At 41.8% G+C, this 19,178-nt stretch overlaps 1 protein-coding gene across 1 annotated transcript in view; it reads right to left on the bottom strand.

The window, feature by feature from the left end:
* HAS2 (hyaluronan synthase 2) overlaps window positions 1–19,178 on the bottom strand; it is a 33,049-nt gene that overhangs the window by 3,241 nt on the left and 10,630 nt on the right. Inside the window, exons 2-3 of the mRNA XM_044245023.1 lie at window positions 15,316–15,942; window positions 1,788–1,889 (exon numbers count right to left, since the gene is read on the bottom strand). Coding sequence (XP_044100958.1) covers window positions 1,788–1,889; window positions 15,316–15,942 — 729 coding nt within the window. The remainder of the gene's footprint in view (window positions 1–1,787; window positions 1,890–15,315; window positions 15,943–19,178) is intronic.

The following is a 19,178-nucleotide window of genomic DNA, read 5'->3' as shown; positions in this document are numbered from 1 at the left end:
GTTCCTAAATTTTCCCACTCTTTCCTACCATCTAAGATTTGAAGGTTTTTAAGCCCTATTCTCGCCTGTTCTGGTTAATTTCCAACTCATTCAATTCCTTTAATTTTCTTCCTCCTTCTTGCCCTCCTTTATGCAATGCCAGTGATTAAACTGTTTGTTCTGGCCTCTCCCCAAAACTTAAGTCCTGAAATAATGCTCTATGTAAAGGCTATTGAAAATTATCAGCTTTTTCTTGGCAGTATTTCTAAATTCTTTCCTCCACCTCAATTTTGCGCGGTTCTCATCTGGATTTTGCACGCTTCCTCTTTTATCACCAGGCTGTTTGTCTATTCCAGGCATTGTCTTTGCCTTCATTATCTCCATGCACGTATAAAATGGGTTATATAGCAACACAATACCTAATTTTTATTTTTATTTTTATTTTTTTTTAAAGATTTTATTTATTTATTTGACAGAGAGAGAAATCACAAGTAGACAGAGAGGCAGGCAGAGAGAGAGAGAGAGAGAGAGAGGAGGAAGCAGGCTCCCCACTGAGCAGAGAGCCCGACGCGGGACTCGATCCCAGGACCCTGAGATCATGACCTGAGCCGAAGGCAGCAGCTTAACCCACTGAGCCACCCAGGCGCCCCCAATACCTAATTTTTAAAGTTAAGTTTCCATGGGCTTCTCACCTTTTGCTAAAATTTGATCACGCATTTGCAAAGCACTCATTTTAATCTTCACATGTTATCACATATTCACATATAAGTGCATTTCCTATCCCACAGATTCCAAGTTGCCTTCATTAATATCAACTTCATGGTTTCTCCATTTTTAGCAAATAATGGGAAATAAATAATTATAAGTGGGAAATAAGTCATAATCAGAAAACCCACTTAATTATTTGTTCCTTTGCCTTTCTTACCAGTATAAATCTAAGTTGCAATTTCTTTTTTCTTCTTTCATGTTCCAATTTGAATTTTTAATCAACCATATATTAATCATCTTTTAAATACATAGGTATAAATATAGAATCCATCCTCAGCACTTCCATTTTTTTTACCTTCACAACCAAATGACCTCTGACATCAGATTTTTTTTTTTTAAGATTTTATTTATTTATTTGACAGGCAGAGATCACAAGTAGGCAGAGAGGCAGGCAGAGAGAGAGAGGGGGGAAATAATCTCCCTGCTGAGTAGAGAGCCCGATGTGGGGCTTGATCCCAGGATCCCAGGATCATGACATGAGCCGAAGGCAGAGGCTTTAACCCACTGAGTCACCCAGGTGTCCCCAACATCAGATTTTACCAGAACACTAAGTTATGGTTCAAGAAGATATGGAGATCATTACACATTTAAATTAATTATATATAACTTATATAACTTATCAGCCATACCTAACAAGGGTTACATTCCAGGGTTAAACACCACCACCAAAAAAATCCTCCTTTTTTTTTTTTTCAATGTAGAAAAGAAGAGAGACGGGGTGCCTGGGTGGCTCAGTGGGTTAAGACTCTGCCTTTCTCCCTACCTCGGGCTCTCTGCTCAGCAGGAGCCTCTCCCCCACCACCCCGCCACCGCCTGCCTCTCTGCCTACCTGTGATCTCTGTCAAATAAATAAAATCTTTTTTAAAAAAAGAAAAGGAAAGAAAAGAGGCAATAAAGTGGTCCAAGGCACATACTCATGTGTCTCTATCACCAAAGCAACATTTGGCAGAGAGTTTGGTGTGTAGTGAATATACATTCAAAGAATCGGTGTGTAAGAGTTATCTAAAAGGGAGGCGTATGGGAAGTGAAGCCATATGCACCTGGACATCTCCCCCGACACCTCCAACCATGGGGTCTTCTTCTAAAACTTTCACCATCTCCACAGAGGAGGCAGGGTCAAGCATGGTGTCAGAATCACAGACCTGCAAAGAAGAAAGCAGAAATGAGTTAAAGAAGAGGAAGAAATATGAGTGTGGTCACTACTGTCAAAACTGGGCACACAGATTAGGACTTCAGCTTGACTGTCACAGGGCCTCAATAAGCAAGTACTGCAGGGATGACAGTTTGTTTTGTCATGACCATTACAAACAGCATGCTCAGTACTGAAGGAAATGGCATAGCTGGAAGGAACACCCGCAGTGCTAGGTGTGCCCTGCAGGCTAAGCAGGTTGTCTTGGTTTACCACCGCTATTCCTCATCTTGGCAATGAAAGTCTTATGTCCAGGTAACATCCCAGTTTTCCAGGACTTGGTAAACATCTTAGGTTGGTCACTGAGGTCTTTTTTTTTTTTATTGTTGTTGCTATTGTCTTAGACAAGCCCTTTATGCAACTTATCCCTCAGGTCTGAATGATGGTCAGAAGATCCTATGAAGACTATTGAAAGGGAGCATGTTTAACAATAATTTCCCTCCCTATTTTAATATGATGACTAAAAGACAGGAAAGCAATTCTCTTACATCTGGTTGTATACTTTTGAAGCAAGATGTCCGTAAGAGCTGGACTTAGCCACTGATACAGCATCAGGAAGGGAACTAGCATGATCTGCAGACCACCTTCTTATTCTAAAACATGAAGTATTCATCTAGCCCTTTGTACACAATGTAAATTATCATAAAGTCATTCTACAAATGCTAGTAATTGTTCTTAAAAACAATCTTCCTATGGGTCCAAAAAAGTAATTCTGAAACGAAACCAAACGACAGCTTCAAGAAAATTATTGGGTTTAGTCTCTACCAATGAACCTCTGAGAGCTTCTGTTGGAGCTCCAAGGGGGCAGGGTTATAAATACTTTTCTTTCCAGCCGGATTTCTGAGCCTACTGGAAAATGAGACAGAAAAATGAGGGAGATGAGAGACCAAAATATTACCTGTATAATCCTAAAGAGAATACAGAAAACAGATCTAATTACCTGTGGAATAGCAGGCTTCATAATTACACTTTCCTGTATTAGACAGACCTGTCAAGTCCATGTCACATCTAAGTGGGGTCAGCCTCCTCCTTCAGATAACCTGCATTCCCTTCTAAAAGGATGCAAGATGCCAGCTTCTTGGTGGTAGCCCACTCCCAGAAGAAAGGGGAAAGGAGGAGCCAGCAAACTCTTCTTGTATACTCACTAATCAGATGAAATCATTTGGGGAGGAAGAAGTGAGGCCGCTGAGAAAGGCTACTACTGCCAGGTGGGTTACACCTGTGAACAGACCTTCTAACACATGTTCAAAGAAAATCAGAAGTAGGGAAATGCTCCCGGCTCTCTATCCCTGATTAATACCAATAAGACACAGTATCCTTTTCTGGTCACTGCAGCAAAGCCTAGTAGAAAAAAATTGATCAGAGTTGACCTGTAATGAACCAGTTTCACTCACATCCCCATCCAAATGACAACATAACTGTCAGGACTGGAGAGTTATCAGCAATTCCCATTATTCTGCCATCAACTCTGACTACACTATATGGACTTAATCAAGATTTAGTCTATGGGGCGCCTGGGTGGCTCAGTGGGTTAAGCCTCTGAGTTCAGTTCAGGTCATGATCTCAGGGTCCTGGGATGGAGCCCCCCATCAGGCTCTCTGCTTGGTGGGGAGCCTGCTTCCCCCTCTCCCTCCACCTGCCTCTCTGCTTACTTGTGATCTCTCTCTCTGTGTCAAATAAATAAATAAAGTCTTAGGAAAAAAAATTTAATCTATACAAAAGTAATTATTTTTATAGTTGTCCATACTACTTCATTAAAATAATAGGGACCTGATATACCAGTTTTAAAAAAAAACAAAACTAAGAAGCATAAACTGAGTTTAAGGGGCCTCTCTCTCCCCTCACCCCCCATATGCAGTATGATAGGAGTCTCTCACATAAATAACTATGGAATTTCAACATTTTATTTTATTTTTAAAGATTTTATTTATTCATCTGACAGAGAAAGAGACAGTGAAAGAGGGAACACAAGCAGGGGGAGTGAAAAAGGGAGAAGCAGGCATCCCGCTGAGCAGGGAGCCCAATGAGGGGCTGATGGGAGGCTTGATCATGACCCCAGCCCGAAGGCAAGTGCCTAACAACTGAGCCACCCAGGTGCCCTAGAAATTCAACTTCTTTTTTTGGACAGACAGAGATCACAAGTAGGCAGAGAGGCAGATTGGAGGAAGCAGGCTCCCTGCTGAGCAGACAGCCCTATGGGGAGCTGGGGTGGAGCTGGATCCCAGGACCCTGGGATCATGATCTGAGCCGAAGGCAGAGGATTTAACCCACTGAGCCACCCAGGCGCCCCAAGTTCAACATTTTTAAAACTGTGTCTGTCTCCATTTTACTAACAGCTACATTTTTCTGCAAAAAATATTAATATATATTAATGAATATAATGTTGGTGAAAACAGCAATTCAAACGCATTATTGAAACTTGTAAATTAAAAGTATACAGCGTATTCGGTTATAACCTTATAAACTCTCTGGATTTAACTAATCATAGTAATTTTAGGGTTAACATCTGAATTTATTTTATTTTATTTTACTGGTTTAGAAGCATTTATTTTCTAAATAAAAACCGTTTATGTTGCTTCATTTTTCAGCATTCTATTTTGGTCCGGCATGATCTCACTTAGGCAACAGTAAGGCATTAGTTCTTCACCATAGAAAATAGGATTTTACTAATGCTTCGGTTGGTATGCTAGCCTCAAGCCTAAACAAATTTCTCCAGAAGTGACTTTTTGCCTCTCGCGTGCCTGGTCTATTCACCGGTTTGTAAATGGATGGCGGCAAGCTTGTCCAGCCCTTCATGAGGGTAGAAGCTGTGAAGGCAAGAGTTCAAACCACCTTCAGCATCCAGCATCCTGAGTCTATGGCCACACCCACCTCTATTGACTCAGGCTGGGAAAGGTAAAACCGGAAAGCTAAAATAAGCCTAAAATCAACAGGAAGGGGGCAATCTAGAATTAATGTTCAAGTAACTCCGCCTTGTGAGCAGAGGCAAGCCAAGGGAAATGCCCCTCTGAAATGACTAACCGTGAACCAAACTTCTGAGGTTCTGAATATTTAAATGGGTCCTGTCCTTGCCAGTTTCCAACAGCAAAGTGCCAGCAGCTCTCTGAGAGAGACTGTTCTCATGGTGGGTTGAGCGGTGTCAGAAGGGAAAGCTCCCACAAGTCTCCTGGGCAGGGATATGCATCAGCCGGATGAAAATGCTTTAGAGAAACTCAGTTTCTGTGACTGGCTTCCAACTTGGAACCATACAGAGAAGACACACGTGGCCCCTGGGTTATGGGCGACATCCAAAGCTGTGACGCATTCCATATTTAAAAAAAAAAAAAAAAAAAGGGGAAGAAGAAAAAGAGAAATAAGAAGTTCAAAATCTGGGTTTCTGGTTGCTCTTTGGTGACAGAATGCCGGCTGAAAAGCCATCATCTGGGACAGTCTGCATGTATGTTCACGGACCTACTAGTATGTCTTCATTACTCTCTATAGAGTGCGACTTGAGCCCTTCTGAGTATCTGTATAGTGGGAACAGGATTTCTAGTTGCCACCCCACCAGTTATAATAAATGTCGGCCTTTTAGCTCTAGGCTAGACTGTGAGGGACATACACACCAGCTGACCTAGAGCTTGACCTCACCTGGGGACAAACTACAGGCCGTGATTTGCGCACAGGAAACAATTAGAGAACAAATCGAAACGTCTCTCTGTCCACACTTGAGTGTCTCCCTGTCATTGGTTTAAAACCACATGATCACAAGTCATAAGATTTCTCACTAGGAGACATGGAAATGAAGTGAAGTCAGCAAAATCTCACTAAAATGAGTCAAGACAAAGACACTTCCGGGAGGAACCAGCCACCTCAGTCTCAGCCACAGAATCATCAACTGAAGTGCCTAACACTGCTCTCTTCCTCCTTCCTCCTGCCCTTTCACAGTCAAGAGGTGGCAGCCTCCCTTCCCCCCACCCCCTCTGCTCCCCCCACTTCCACTCCACACTCCCCACCCCTCTCCGACACCCCTCCGGGTCTAAAACAGTGCTTGACAAACTAAGTCTTCAGGCCAAGTCCAGCCTGACACCTGTTATGGAATGGTCCATGGGGTCATAGTGGTTTCTACCTTTTAAATTAACTGAAAAAAAAATTTTTAAGTACTATTTTGTGGGACATGGAAATTATGTGAAATTCAAATTTCAGTATCCGTAAATACCGTTGTACTGAACTCAAGCATACCTATTCATTGTCATAGCATCTATGGCTAATTTCACACCAAAACAGCAAAATGGAATAGTTTTAATAGAGACCATATGGCCCGCCAAGTCTAATAGTTCCTATCAGGCCTTTTACAAGCAAAGTTTGCCAACCCTGGGACTAAAATAATTGGCTGCAGGGGGAGGGTTCTCTTTCATAAAATTAAAAAGAAAAAAAGTTTAGATTAAGTATGTTCTAAACCCAATTTTAATTCTAGTGGATTTTTTTTTTTAAACATTGCCTCCATCTTTATGTGTTGTAAGGAACAGGAAAGGCATAAAAGGTGCAAAACATTAGGTAAGGTAGATTTTTTTCCTTTGGCCAAGATTTGCCCATTATAAGGACAAATGCCTTCAGAGTCAAGTCTTGGGGCCTGTATCTCATAACTTCTGAGAACTTTAACAAGTCATTTACCATCTGAATGGTACTGGAGTGAACTTCTGCATATCAAAGTCCCTTATAAACTGAAAAGGACCATAGAAAAGTACACCATTAGCACGAGGTAATAATCTTTACATTTTTGTGCTAAGTAAACCCATAACCTATGGAATCATGACAATCCTTACCACAAATGGATGGCTCAGCAGAGAATCTCTAGAATGACTGTAGGAATTGATTACATATCGATGATCTCTTAGCTCAATGAACAAATTCAATGTGTCTGCACTATCTGTAATTCAGTTACAAACTATTAGTTTGTAGTCTATTACATACATTATTAGACTATAAATTCATTCCAACTTATCTCATTGAGCTTAAATTTAACCTAACAAAACCCTCCTTTAGAAATATTACCTATTCTACCAAATGTTGTTCAAATTCTAAGACCCAAGACTAAAAAAAATGTTAAAGTCTCTGTGTTTCACTTTTTTAAATGTTTCACTTTTTTTTAACGTGTTTCCTTTCAGACCGCCTGGTGGATCTCCCCACCCCCACCTCCACCCCCATACCGCTTCAAAGGGCATTGAGAGCTACACAGATTAAGAGAAAATCTTAATTACTCTGGCTGCCTTCATTCAATGAGTTAACAGGTTGAGAGTAAATCAGGACCCCTTCTGTTGCTACTGCCTTTATCCTTTACCTACTTGCAAGGCTTGACCCTTCATCTTAACCTTGACCCAGGGAAACTATTTTTTTCTGTAGTGTGTGGAATTTACTCTTGGTCATGACCCTGCTACCAGCTTTCCTGACACAGCTTTACCATGAAGTAAATGGAGTCTCCCTCCTTCCCCCCTCCTTTCCCTCAGGGCATTTCTCTAGCGGAAAAGGGATAGGCCAGAACCACCACCCAAAATCACCTCTTTTTAGTGATTTTATTTATTTACCAGTTATTTACTAGCAAACACAAGATGGTGCCCTCCTTGAACTCTTACCAGTTTAGTACCAAAAGAAACACACTGCTGTAGAAGAGAAAGTACCATGCAAATACTGGAACCAAACAGATCGGTCTCAATCCACCACTCACGAAGTTTATATAAAGTTGGACTAGTTTCTTGACTGTGATGCCCTCACCTCACCTTTCTAAGCCTTCACCACTCAGATGGAAAATACGGACCATCACATCCACCTGAAGTTTGTTGTGTTGGTTAAGTTAATTTGATAATGCATGTAAAGCATCAAATAATGGCCAGGTCATAGTAAATACTCAATAAAAGGAAGACATAAAGAGATAAACCTAAACCAGAAGTGACAAACCAAAAACAGAGGACCCTAAGCTAAGGACACTCATCCAAAAAGAAGGGGTCTTTAATACCCTTACTGTGAGTACGTGAAGGCTCAGGGACAGAGGAAACTGATGCCTACTCCAATACACAATGAGCTGAAGTTAAGAAAACTGAATCCTGGGGCGCCTGGGTGGCTCAGTGGGTTAAAGTCTCTGCCTTCGGCTCAGGTCATGATCCCAGGGTCATGCGATCCAGCCCTGCATCTGGTTCTCTGCTCAGCAGGAAGCCTGCTTCCTCCTCTCTCTCTGCCTGCCTCTCTGCCTACTTGTGATCTGTCTCCCTCTGTCAAATAAATAAATAAAATCTTAAAAAGAAAAAGAAAGAAAGAAAACTGAATCCTGGGCAGGCAATGTAAAAGATTGGGTCACTCACTAGAGAAAAGAAATTAAAAAAATAAATAAATAAAGAGCAGTTTGCAACTGATTAGTATTCATTCATAACCTTGAATGTACCCTTGGGGTGTAACGTGTGAAAGTTCATCCTTTCCCAAAGGATGGGCCCATTAAAACTTATACAAGTGTTTGTTGTATCTTGACTTCATGCCTCATTGACGTTGAAACTGCTGAATGTGATACAATTTAAAAGAGGAAAATACTCTTGGGTTTTCTAAGTATCTAAATGTATGGGACAGAATTTTATTTTTTAAGGGGCACCTGGGTGGCTCAGTGGATTAAGCCTCTGCCTTCAGCTCAGGTCATGATCTCAGGGTACTGGGATCAAGTCCCGTATTGGGCTCTCTGCTCATCAGGGAGCCTGCTTCTCCCTCTCTCCCTGCCTCTCTGCCTACTTGTGATCTCTCTCTCTCTCTGTCAAATAAATAAATAAAATCTTTTAAAAAAATTTATTTTTTAAACATGGACTTAAGAACTCAATTATCGGCCAAAAAAGACTACATAATTTGGTTGGGACCACAGACATGCAGGAGATGGGGGGACTAAAAAAGAATGGAAAATAACCTTCACAAAAAAACAGAATATTGCACACAATTTAAAATTTCTCATATAACCAAAAAGGTTATTCAAAAGTTCATAGTATATGGTAATTAATTTTAGTATAACAAACTTCTAGGACCTTATCAATATTGCATGATACTTTCAACTTTTAAAAAATCTTGATTTTCTATTTATTTGGATTCTGGATAAATGGAATTTACAAGTAAGCTATAGCTAAATTTACTAGCCTCAGATTAAAGTGGAAAATACAAAATCATAAAATCTAAAAATTTTAGAGCTAAAAAGATACTTTGAAATTCATTAGTAAAACCATTCCAGAAAAATATATATATATATATACCCTCAAAGAAAAAAAAAGATAAGGGGTACCTGGGTGGCTCAGTGGGTTAAAGCCTCTGCCTTCGGCTCAGGACATGATCTCAGGGTCCTGGGATTGAGCCCTGCACTGGGCTCTCTGCTCAGCAGGGAGCCTGCTTCCCCCTTTCTCTCTGCCTGCCTCTCTGCCTACTTGTGATCTCTCTATCTGTTAAATAAATAAGTAAAATTAAAAAATAAAATAAAGAAGGATAATCTTTTGTGAAAGGAAGGAAGATAAGGAAGACTACCTTTTCTTACATCAATTGAGATTATGGCAACGGGTTCAAATCTAGTCAATGAACATCTAAGACAAGCATGAACACCTAAGACAATCATAGACATCTAAGCAATTTGGCCCTTCTCTGTTGCTTAAAAAAAAAAAAAAAAAAAAAAAGGAAGATATATGCCTTTCTTGGTAGAATGAATTATCCCAACTATTGTAAAATAATTACTGACTTTGGTCAACCTAGAATCTCTTCAAAACATGAAGGTTAAAAAAGGAGTCATTGGTCATTCTCTTTTTAGCAAGGCTTACACATGAGTGAAAAAAGGCACAGAAGGTGCATTAAAAAAAAAAAAAAAAAAAGAAAAAGGTGATAAGCCAGCTGGGAACATGGGAAACCAAATGTTATCACCTCTAAGGCTTAAGCCATTGAAACACCCTTATTCCAAATGGTTGGAATTCTCATTCTAAAGAAGGGAGTCAGGAAATCCCATTATGGTGCCACTTAACACAGGGCTTACATTCAAGAATCCAAATTTGGGGCAAAGGGCAGATTAAAAATGAAAGTGAGGGGAAGCTGGCTGGCTTAGCCAGTAGAGGGTGTGAATCTTGATCTCAGGGTTGTGAATTTGAGCCCCATATTGGGTACAGGGATTACTCAAAAATAAAATCTTAAAAAAGAAAGAACACAATAAAAATGACAAAATAAAAATGAAAGTGGAAAAATGGGACAGTAACTGCTAAATGAAAAGTAAATTCTGGTAACCTCCCTCCCCCCGTCTTTTGGCTTTGTTTTTTGATTATACTCATGCAAAGTCTAGGTGTATTGCCACAAAGAAATTAGAATGTCAGAGGAATTAAAATTATCCTGAAAAATTTTTAAAAAAGAAGAAGAAGAAGAAGGGGGCACCTGGGTGGTTCAGTAGGTTAAAGCCTCTGCCTTCAGTTCAGGTCATGATCTCAGGGTCCTGGATTGAGTCCCCCATCAGGCTCTCTGCACAGGAGGGAGTCTGCTTTCCCCCTCCCCCACCCCTGCCTGCCCACTTGTGATCTTTCTGTCTCTGTCAAACAAAAAAAAAATCTTTTAAAGAAGAAGATGAAGAAGAAGAGAAAGAAGAAGAACCAACTATACTGAGTTAAAGCTCTAAGCTCAGGATGTATCTCAAAGATCATTTGTTCTACCATAGCAAGAAAACAAGAGTCAAGTCTAGAATTCAGATTGCCCCATTCCCATTCCTATTTCAACATATTCTAATCTCACCCTCTAGTATGAACAATACAAGAAGACACAACATTCTCAACATTGGCCCTCGGAGTATTTGAATTCCTTAGGTTTCCCATAGAGAACAGGAACCAAGGCAATATGACATCGGGTGATTCTCACAATCCTTGACAGTTATGTCCTACAAAGTTTCCACGAACACTACTTAGAGAACACTAAAACAATTGCCTCTGGCACAAATATGGGGTTCAGTTCCTCTGAGCCTCTGGTTGCAAATTTTTGTCTATGGATCAATACCGAATCCTGTTTTATTTGCATTTCTGTTTAAATACATCTTAAAATGTGAATTTGAGTCATTAACATTGAATTCAGGGCCAACAGCACTTTATTGACCTCTGAACGAAGCCCCCCAACAAATCCAGCTCCTCCGTGAGGCAGTCCCACTAGCCAGCACTCAGCACTACACTTGGGGGGCACTTTAAACAGCCGTTATCACCCACAGAAGGCACAACAATGTGAGAAACATGATACGAAGTAGATTATGAAGCTCCTTGTTTACGCTGTGCTGTACCATGTACAGGACAGTTGAGAGCACAGTCTTCTCTGACCTCAGTTGGGAACACACACATCAGGTGACTCAAATTGTATGCTGTTCTCCACGTCTGCAAATGATCCCCACGGCACTGCAAGTACTGATTTGGGGCTTACAAATACATCTTAGCGAGTGGGATCACTTACAAATACAGACTCCATGAATAATGAAGGTCAGCTCTACAATTTTGAATTCAGTCTTACTTTTCTCCTGCTAAAGGAAACATGGATACCTAGGATACTGTCAAGAGTAATTAATCAGGGCGCCTGGGTGGCTCAGTGGGTTAAGCCTCTGCCTTCGGCTCAGGTCATGATCTCAGGGTCCTGGGATCAAGCCCCACATCGGGCTCTGTGCTCAGCAGGGAGCCTGCTTCCCCACCCCCACCCCCTGCCTGCCTCTCTCCCTACTTGTGATCTCTCTGTCAAGTAAATAGATAAAATCTTAAATAAAAAAAAAAAAGTACATTAATCATAAAATTGTCTCCTCTACTCTTCTCCAGTAGAAAATGTTTATGCTTAGTATGTTATTTTGTGCCTGGACAATCCCTAATACACACATCAGGGGATGAAGATAGTTACACCTTGGTCACATGGTTACCAGTGGTCACTTTGGTTGGAATATCCATGTTCAGTAAAAAGACGTAAGAATAAAGAAATTACATAATCTAGATATCAAAGTACAGCTAAAAAGTCTTCTGACATTGTTAATAAGTAATAAACAACAAAAAAAGGAACTACAATATAATCTGAAAACTATTTCAAAATAGGGGAAATTAGAAAGGTCTATGCTGTCAAGTATCAAATTTGAGAATCTATAGGTCAAGTATTTGCTGCGGAGGATTTTAACTTTGCTCATTGTGCTTTTCCATATTTTTAAACACACCACCATGTGTTACTATAGTAAATTAAAAAGCTAATATAAGTACTATTTTGCAAAAGTAAGACAGACTTTGCCCTACCTTACTTAAGCCATGAGACAGATCTGTCTCTCTTTGGAAGAAAAAAAAGTTCTTTCCAGAAAACACTTTGATTCGAAATTCAGAAAACCTTCCCCACTCTCCTCTTTTATTTCTCATTTCCTTCTTTTCTCACTTCATTATTTATGTTTTCCTGTATTCTTTATCTCTGAAAGCAGCCACTAGCATCCTAGGTGAATTTGCTACTACACTAGCTTTCTCCCAGCTAAAGCTTCTCTCTCTGTATTCTAGGTCGGTGTTAATTATTTGAAAGGCTTTAGGCGGAGACGACCAGACAGGAGAGCTGAGACAGGTGGAGGGACAGGCAGTAGAGCCTTGCAGTGGTGGAGATCAGAGGGAGCTGCTCCAGAGTGCCCAGGCGCATATGCAGAAAGGTTCACCTTGAGTCAGGTGGTGAAGCTGGGAACCCTTGCGACTGTGAACAAGGAAGAGAGAAGATGACCTTGACAGCATTGAGAAGCAGTACCTTTGATTTTCTCTTGTAAGAGGCTGGGCTATGTGTTAATAGCTAAGGAGGAAGTTTGGGTAGGTGCTGGGAGGGCGGTGAAGGCATGAAATAATAGGTCATGAGAGCCACAGGCGGGACAACTACTCAAGGTCAAGTGGAAAGAGAGCTAACCAGTGCCCAAGACCCAGCTGCAACCAGAGGAGACCAATCACCTTGGCTGCGTCTGCACAGCTAAGCAGTATCTTCAGCCAAGTTAGCAAGCCTGTGAGCTGATGGTCCTGTGTCTGCCCCAACCCTGTCTTCTCTTGTGTGTGAGCACCTGAACTTCCCTTCTTTCTGTAGCCAACCTGCTCTTCCCATTCAGTCACTTAAATGCTTAGTAAGTAGCCAACCTCCTTTAACCCCCTCTCCTTTGTCTTTCTGCTTCTGCTTTGCAATGCTTGGACCCTGGGTCACTCAGAATGGATGGTGAGAATGTACTGGTTTGAACCATAGGACATTTCCATTTTTATAGGACACGATTAAATATCCGGGGATGGGATGAGGGATGACAGCATGGAATCACCTGGATTCAGAATGCCAAAAGGTTTTCAAATACCCTTGTTTGAGAGCATAGAATGGGCTGAGAATTCCAGCAGGATTCAGGGCCCAGGGAACAGCTGCTGCTTGGGTCAGTCTCTCTGGAGGCCTCAGCCTGATGGAAGGAAAGTTCTGGAACCTGATTAGGGCTCTAGCAAGAAGCCTACTCTAACATTTCACAGTTTGTCCTGGTCAGGCACAGTGTCAAGTTGTCAAGGATACAAACAAGATTCAAAACAAGAATGAAGGGAGAAGGGGATTTGGGAAGAAGAGGCCTAAAGAAAGAAAGAAAACACTCACAATGACATCTTGATTAGAAATGACAAACATAGCAATGGTTTTAACTAGAATTAAAGGCAAAATATCAAAACATGCTTCCTCATTTTAGGCCCAGAGCTTCAGTCTTCAAACCCTCTATAAATTCCCCAGCCATCCCATCACTTCCTTTTAAAGGGTCATTTTAGGGGCCCTGGCTGGCTCAAGGCAGTTAGGCTTCTGCCTTCAGCTCGGGTCATGCTCCCAGGGTCCTGGGATCGAGCCCCATGTCTGGCTCCCATCCTTCTCCCTCTATCTCTGCCTGCTGCTCCCCCTACTTGTGTGTGTGTGTTTGCTCGCTATCTCTCTCTGCATCAAATAAATAAAACCTTAAAAAATATTTATTAAAATAAGTTAAATAAAAGGATAATTGCCTCCCCTATCTGGGCCTGACGTTGCATTATGAAAATACATAAAAATGTCCTGAGTTAACTAAAAAGTACCTCAATTGTGACCATTCCGAAATTAGGAGACTAGGAGAAACTAGAGAATGAAACTGTATCAACTCCTCAGAAGATAGTAATATGCAGACTGGTATGAACTGGAAAAAAAAAAAAAAAGTACCTCAAAACTCTTCAGCTATTAACCAAAATTTACCCCATGGTAATCCCAAACCCCTTATGAGATTAGTTTATTCTATGCAGGAAACTGAGGCTTGGGGAGGTGGTCCCACTAGAGGTCGTCCAGCTAGCATCAACCGATTCTGAAGGCAGTGTCCATTCCCAACCCGTAACACAGAGCCTGTCATCCCACTGTCCAGGACTTTGTGGCAATCGAGGCCCCTGAAGTATATGACGGTTCTTCTGAAAAGTAGGATTTTACCTATTAGAGGACTAGAAGGGTGTCCCAACAGATTTTAAGTCAGAGATAGGTCTCCCTTTTCCATATCATCGTGGCCAAAAACCTAACAAAAGTATCTGCAAGACAGTTGCAACCAACAAATTCACAGGGACCCTACCAACATTCTAAAGAAAGCTTCAGTGAGAACCAAAGAGGGGAGAAACCCAAGGGCGAGCAGTCAGGGAATTAATGACAGACACAGCCTGTCTCATTTTCATGAGAGCAAACACCATCACAAATGCTTTCAAAGGTCAAGTGCAGTGAGTGAGGTAATGCTGTTTGGGGAGTGAAATAAACATTACTTTGGTTTTGCTCTGGGAAGGTTTTTTTTTTTTTTTTTCTTTTTTCTTTGTCTGTTTGTTTTTCTCTCTTTTTTCTTTTCCTTTTCTTTCTCTCAGTTTTGAATTCTTTCCCCTTTTAAATCAAAATCATTCTCACCACCCCCATTTTTTTTGCCCGGTCTCTGTGAAAAACGTTTTTATAGCCATCTCTCAAGCCTGCAGATTTTCTCAAGACCCTTCTGCTCGGCAGACACTATTTTCTTACCAGGCTGGAGATTTTAAGACTGTGGAAAATGACGTTGGATTTGTTTTGGCAGAACCGAGGGGGCAGAGAAGGTGAGAGAGGGAGGGAGAAGGAAGGAAGGTTCTCCTGTTCAAAATAATCTTGATTTCCAACCCATAACACTGCATAAGTTAAGCATTTTCGTAGATAGTCTTAACAGTTACACAAGATTTTTTTTTTTTTTCCTCTCTTTCAAAATGTGCTTTCAGCAGTCAGGCTGTTTTCAAATGAACTGAAAGAAGTACTGTGTTCAGAGAGACAAGGATGGGCTATATAGCACATGCCTGGAGAGATACAAAAGCTGCTTTATTTAAATGTATGTTTGCCCTGGCAGGAATTCGGAAACCCACCTGTACATAATCCACACTGCGTCCCAGGGCTCTGAAGGCCGTGTACATGACTTCTCTTTTTCCACCCCATTTTTGCATGATGCAAATACTTTTGTTGGACAGGACCAACTGGGTGACATGTTGCGAGCTTTCTTTATGCGACTCCTCCGTCTCACCAGGACCTTTCTCGTGGAAGTTGTTCTTCCAGATGTAGGTGGCTGATTTGTCCCTGCCCATGACTTCACTAAAGATGTCCATCATATAGAGGTCGTCTTCCGAGTTCCCGTCTATGACCATGACTACTTTAATCCCCGGGTAGGTCAGCCTCTTCACCGATTGCAAGCATTTTCGTAAGTAGTCTGGATCTTCTTGATACGCCGCAATGCAAAGAGCAACGCTTTTGTTCAATTTAATGGGTGTTTCTAGGGATTTTTTCATTTTTCGGTGCTCCAAAAAGGCAAACAGGCTTTGGATGATGAGGTGGGACGCTAAAAAGGCACCGTACAGTCCAAAAGAGAAATAGTAATTATCTGTTTGGATAAATTGGTAGCCGACGATATAAGCAGCGGTGATTCCGAGAAGGAGAGACACTCCGAAAAGCGTGGTTCCAATTATTCTCAGGATACACAGAAACCTCTCACAATGCATCTGGAAGAAAATCAAATGATACTGCTGGTTAACCACTCTTGTCCCCTACTTGCTGTCAACACGGCATCATGGGGAGTATTGGGCTAGAAGCAACCGAGAGCTCCAAGCTCACTTTCCTCACTTAACCAGCTGTGTGACTTTCTACCGCCTCAGTTTTCTCATCTACAAAATAGGGATCAAGATGCCCTTCTGGTAGACCCCAGAGGGCTGTTTCAAGAATCAATGGAGATGATGGTGGCCAAGGTGCTACTGGAAACCATAACGTGTCAAAAAAAATATGTGAAAGTATTCTTTTTAGCATGTTAGATCACTTACCTAAGGATACACTCTACATAGGAGGCCACAGCTACATGTAGAACCTAATTGTTCTAGAGAGCAAGGCATTCTTTCTTCCTATACCACAGGGCCCCCTGCCCCCCGCCCAATACTGACCAGTGAAAAATGCATTGGAGATTTTGCTAAATTTCATCTCCTCTCCAATGCAAATCCCTCAGCTCACACCCTCTCCATGCAGCCATCCAAGTTTGGAGATCTGGATTCTAGTACTAACTCTTCCGACAATTAGCGGTGTGTGACCTTGAGTCGCTTTACCTCTCTGAGCCTCAGGTTTTTTAATCTATTACATGAGGGAATTTAGACTCCAAAACTCTGCTGACATTGAAAGTTCTTTAAGCCTGGGCACCCGGCACATACATCTCTCAAGCCCCTGTAATTCTGATTTGCACTCCTTTGTTCAGAAGTCTGTTTCCTCCAATCACCAGCACAAAAAATCCTGAGGATCAGAAATCTTACTGTAACACAGTCAGCACACAGTAAGTGTTTATAGAAACCATTCATAAATTAAGGAACAAACAGCAACACACTGTAATGTATTAGACTTGAAACACATTTCAGCTTTTAATGGTAGGCGGTTGTGTATTCCTCTTTATAGTTTGTGTTATCTCCTAATAAGGCTTTGAACAACCCAAGTATAGGACAATTTTTTTTTAAATTTCCTTGAATATCTACAAAACTAAACGTACAAGAATTACCTGGCAGACTTCTGTTATTTTGTTTGTCTTCTGGGGTTCTTGGACCCAACTCTGGTGTGTGATGGGAAGGAGGTTTCCCACGTACCCAACAATTCTCCGGGCAACAGTGGTTGTCCCACAATTTAACTCAATTCTGACACCATCCCCCCAATAGCATCAGACCTCACAGGACTGCCCGCATCTCCACAACTTCAGAAACCAGTCCCAAACCCAGGGGGTGACCCATACTTCTGATCTACCAGTTCTAAATCAGAGGTTCCCAAAACCCACCCACCTTGGGTTTGTTTAGTTTGCCAGAGCGGCTCACAGAGAACTCAGGAAACCAGTTTACTTACTAGATTCCTGGGTTTATTTTATGAGGAGCAGCAGCCAGCAAAAAAGGTCTGAAGGAAGGGCACGGAGCTTCCATGCCTCTCCAAGAGCACCACTCCCCCAAATCTCATGGTGTTCACCAGCCCAGAAGCCCTCTCAACTCTCCCCTTCTGCGTGTCTACGGAGGCTTCATTATACAGGCATATCTGATTAAATCACTGGCCATTGGCAACTGAACTCCATCTCCAGCCCTTCTAGACTCCCCGGAGGCCTGGGGGGTGGGACTAGATGCTCCAATCCTCTAATCAAATGGTTGGCTCCACTGGCCAGAGTCCTCATCCTTACTTAGACTGTCTAAAAGTCACCCCATTAACATAATAAAAGACACCTCTATCGTCTCACTTCAAAATACCAAGGGTTTGGGGCACCTGGGTGACTCAGTGGGTTAAAGCCTCTGCCTTTGGCTCAGGTCATGATCTCAGGGTCTTGGGATCGAGCCCTGCATCTGCTCAGCAGGGAGCCTGCTTCTCCCTGCCTACTTATGATCTCTCTCTCTCTCTCTGTCAAATAAATAAATAAATAAATAAAATCTAAAAACAAAAAAACTACAAGGGTTTTAGAAGCTCTGTGCCAGGAATAAGATGAAAACCAATATTATCTTACTATAAGCCATGATAACAATCCCTCACCCCTTAGTTCATGTCTTCCTCTTCCAATAATGAACTATAATGAAGGATGTCACTGGTGTTTGTAAACATGGCGCCCCCATCTTCAATCATTCACTCTGACATTGGGGTTTTTGTCCTATCTATGTATAATTAATACTTGACCTTTTTCTTGAATTCAACCAACTTCTGAAAGCTAAATAAATCTATTTTAAGTGGAAACTTAAGGTAAGCAATGATCTCTGCAAAGTCTCCGTTTTCCCACTCCACGTTGACTTAAAATTGAATGCCCACCCAGCACCTGGTATGATGTTGGTTGCTACCCGTTGTGTGGCCAACACGTCTCCCAGATCCAAGAGGCATCATTTATAGTCCAGTGCCTGTCATTATACACTGAGGTGGTCCTGAGTGGAAACACATTGTGCTTTGGGGAAATTTTGTATGACTTCTCCATCAACCGTGTTTCCCCTCCTAAGCACAAGATGGCTTGGGGTGGCTGGCTCTGGTGTTCCAGCTTTTGGAACCCTGACATGGGCCACTTCCGATAGGGACTTGAGGGCGATCTCCTGCCATCTCTCTTTTCCTTCCACAGGCTCAATGTGCATACCGACAAGGTCCCCGGGGTTTGCAGAGCCCAAAGATGAAGGAATCTTGGTTTTTGAACAGCCACATGGAAGGCGAGCGAGCCACCAATCAGGAAGACCTGCCTTGGACGCTCTGTTAGCAAGAATGAATTGCTGAGTTTTGTTTTTTTGCTTTACCCACTACGAATTTTAAGTTCACTTACTCTAACTAATACAACCCAGGTAATGCAAAGCAGCCTGGAGGCCCAGGATGCTAGCTTGTGGACATTATGTTCTTTTGTCAAGAGGAGATAATAGTATTTGTCAAGGCCCCTTCACAGAGCTGCAGTGAGAAGCCAAATCAAAACCAACCCTTATGAAAGGGTTTTAAAAAACCCAAAGCATGACAGTTTCAAGTATTGGCTAACAAGGAAGCTAAAACAACAGACACAAATGCGTGTTCCCCTTTAGGCACTTAACACAGGACATCAGAGGCTGATAAAGGTAATCTGAACACAACGGAAAATTCTCGGAGCTGGGGAGCGGTGAAACGTGAGTTCCCAGTGGAAGGCAAGAGAGCACAGCATCCCTTGTTAATTAAAACAGCTGACAGGATGCTGAAAACTCCCACCGGGCACCTTAACCAATGCCTAAAGGTGCACGGA

The sequence above is a fragment of the Neovison vison genome, chromosome 4 (assembly GCF_020171115.1).
Source record: "Neovison vison isolate M4711 chromosome 4, ASM_NN_V1, whole genome shotgun sequence".
NCBI classification, from domain to species: domain Eukaryota; kingdom Metazoa; phylum Chordata; class Mammalia; order Carnivora; family Mustelidae; genus Neogale; species Neogale vison.
The sequence above is the reverse complement of the archived record's forward strand: the minus strand, read 5'-3'. Positions and strand labels throughout refer to the sequence as shown.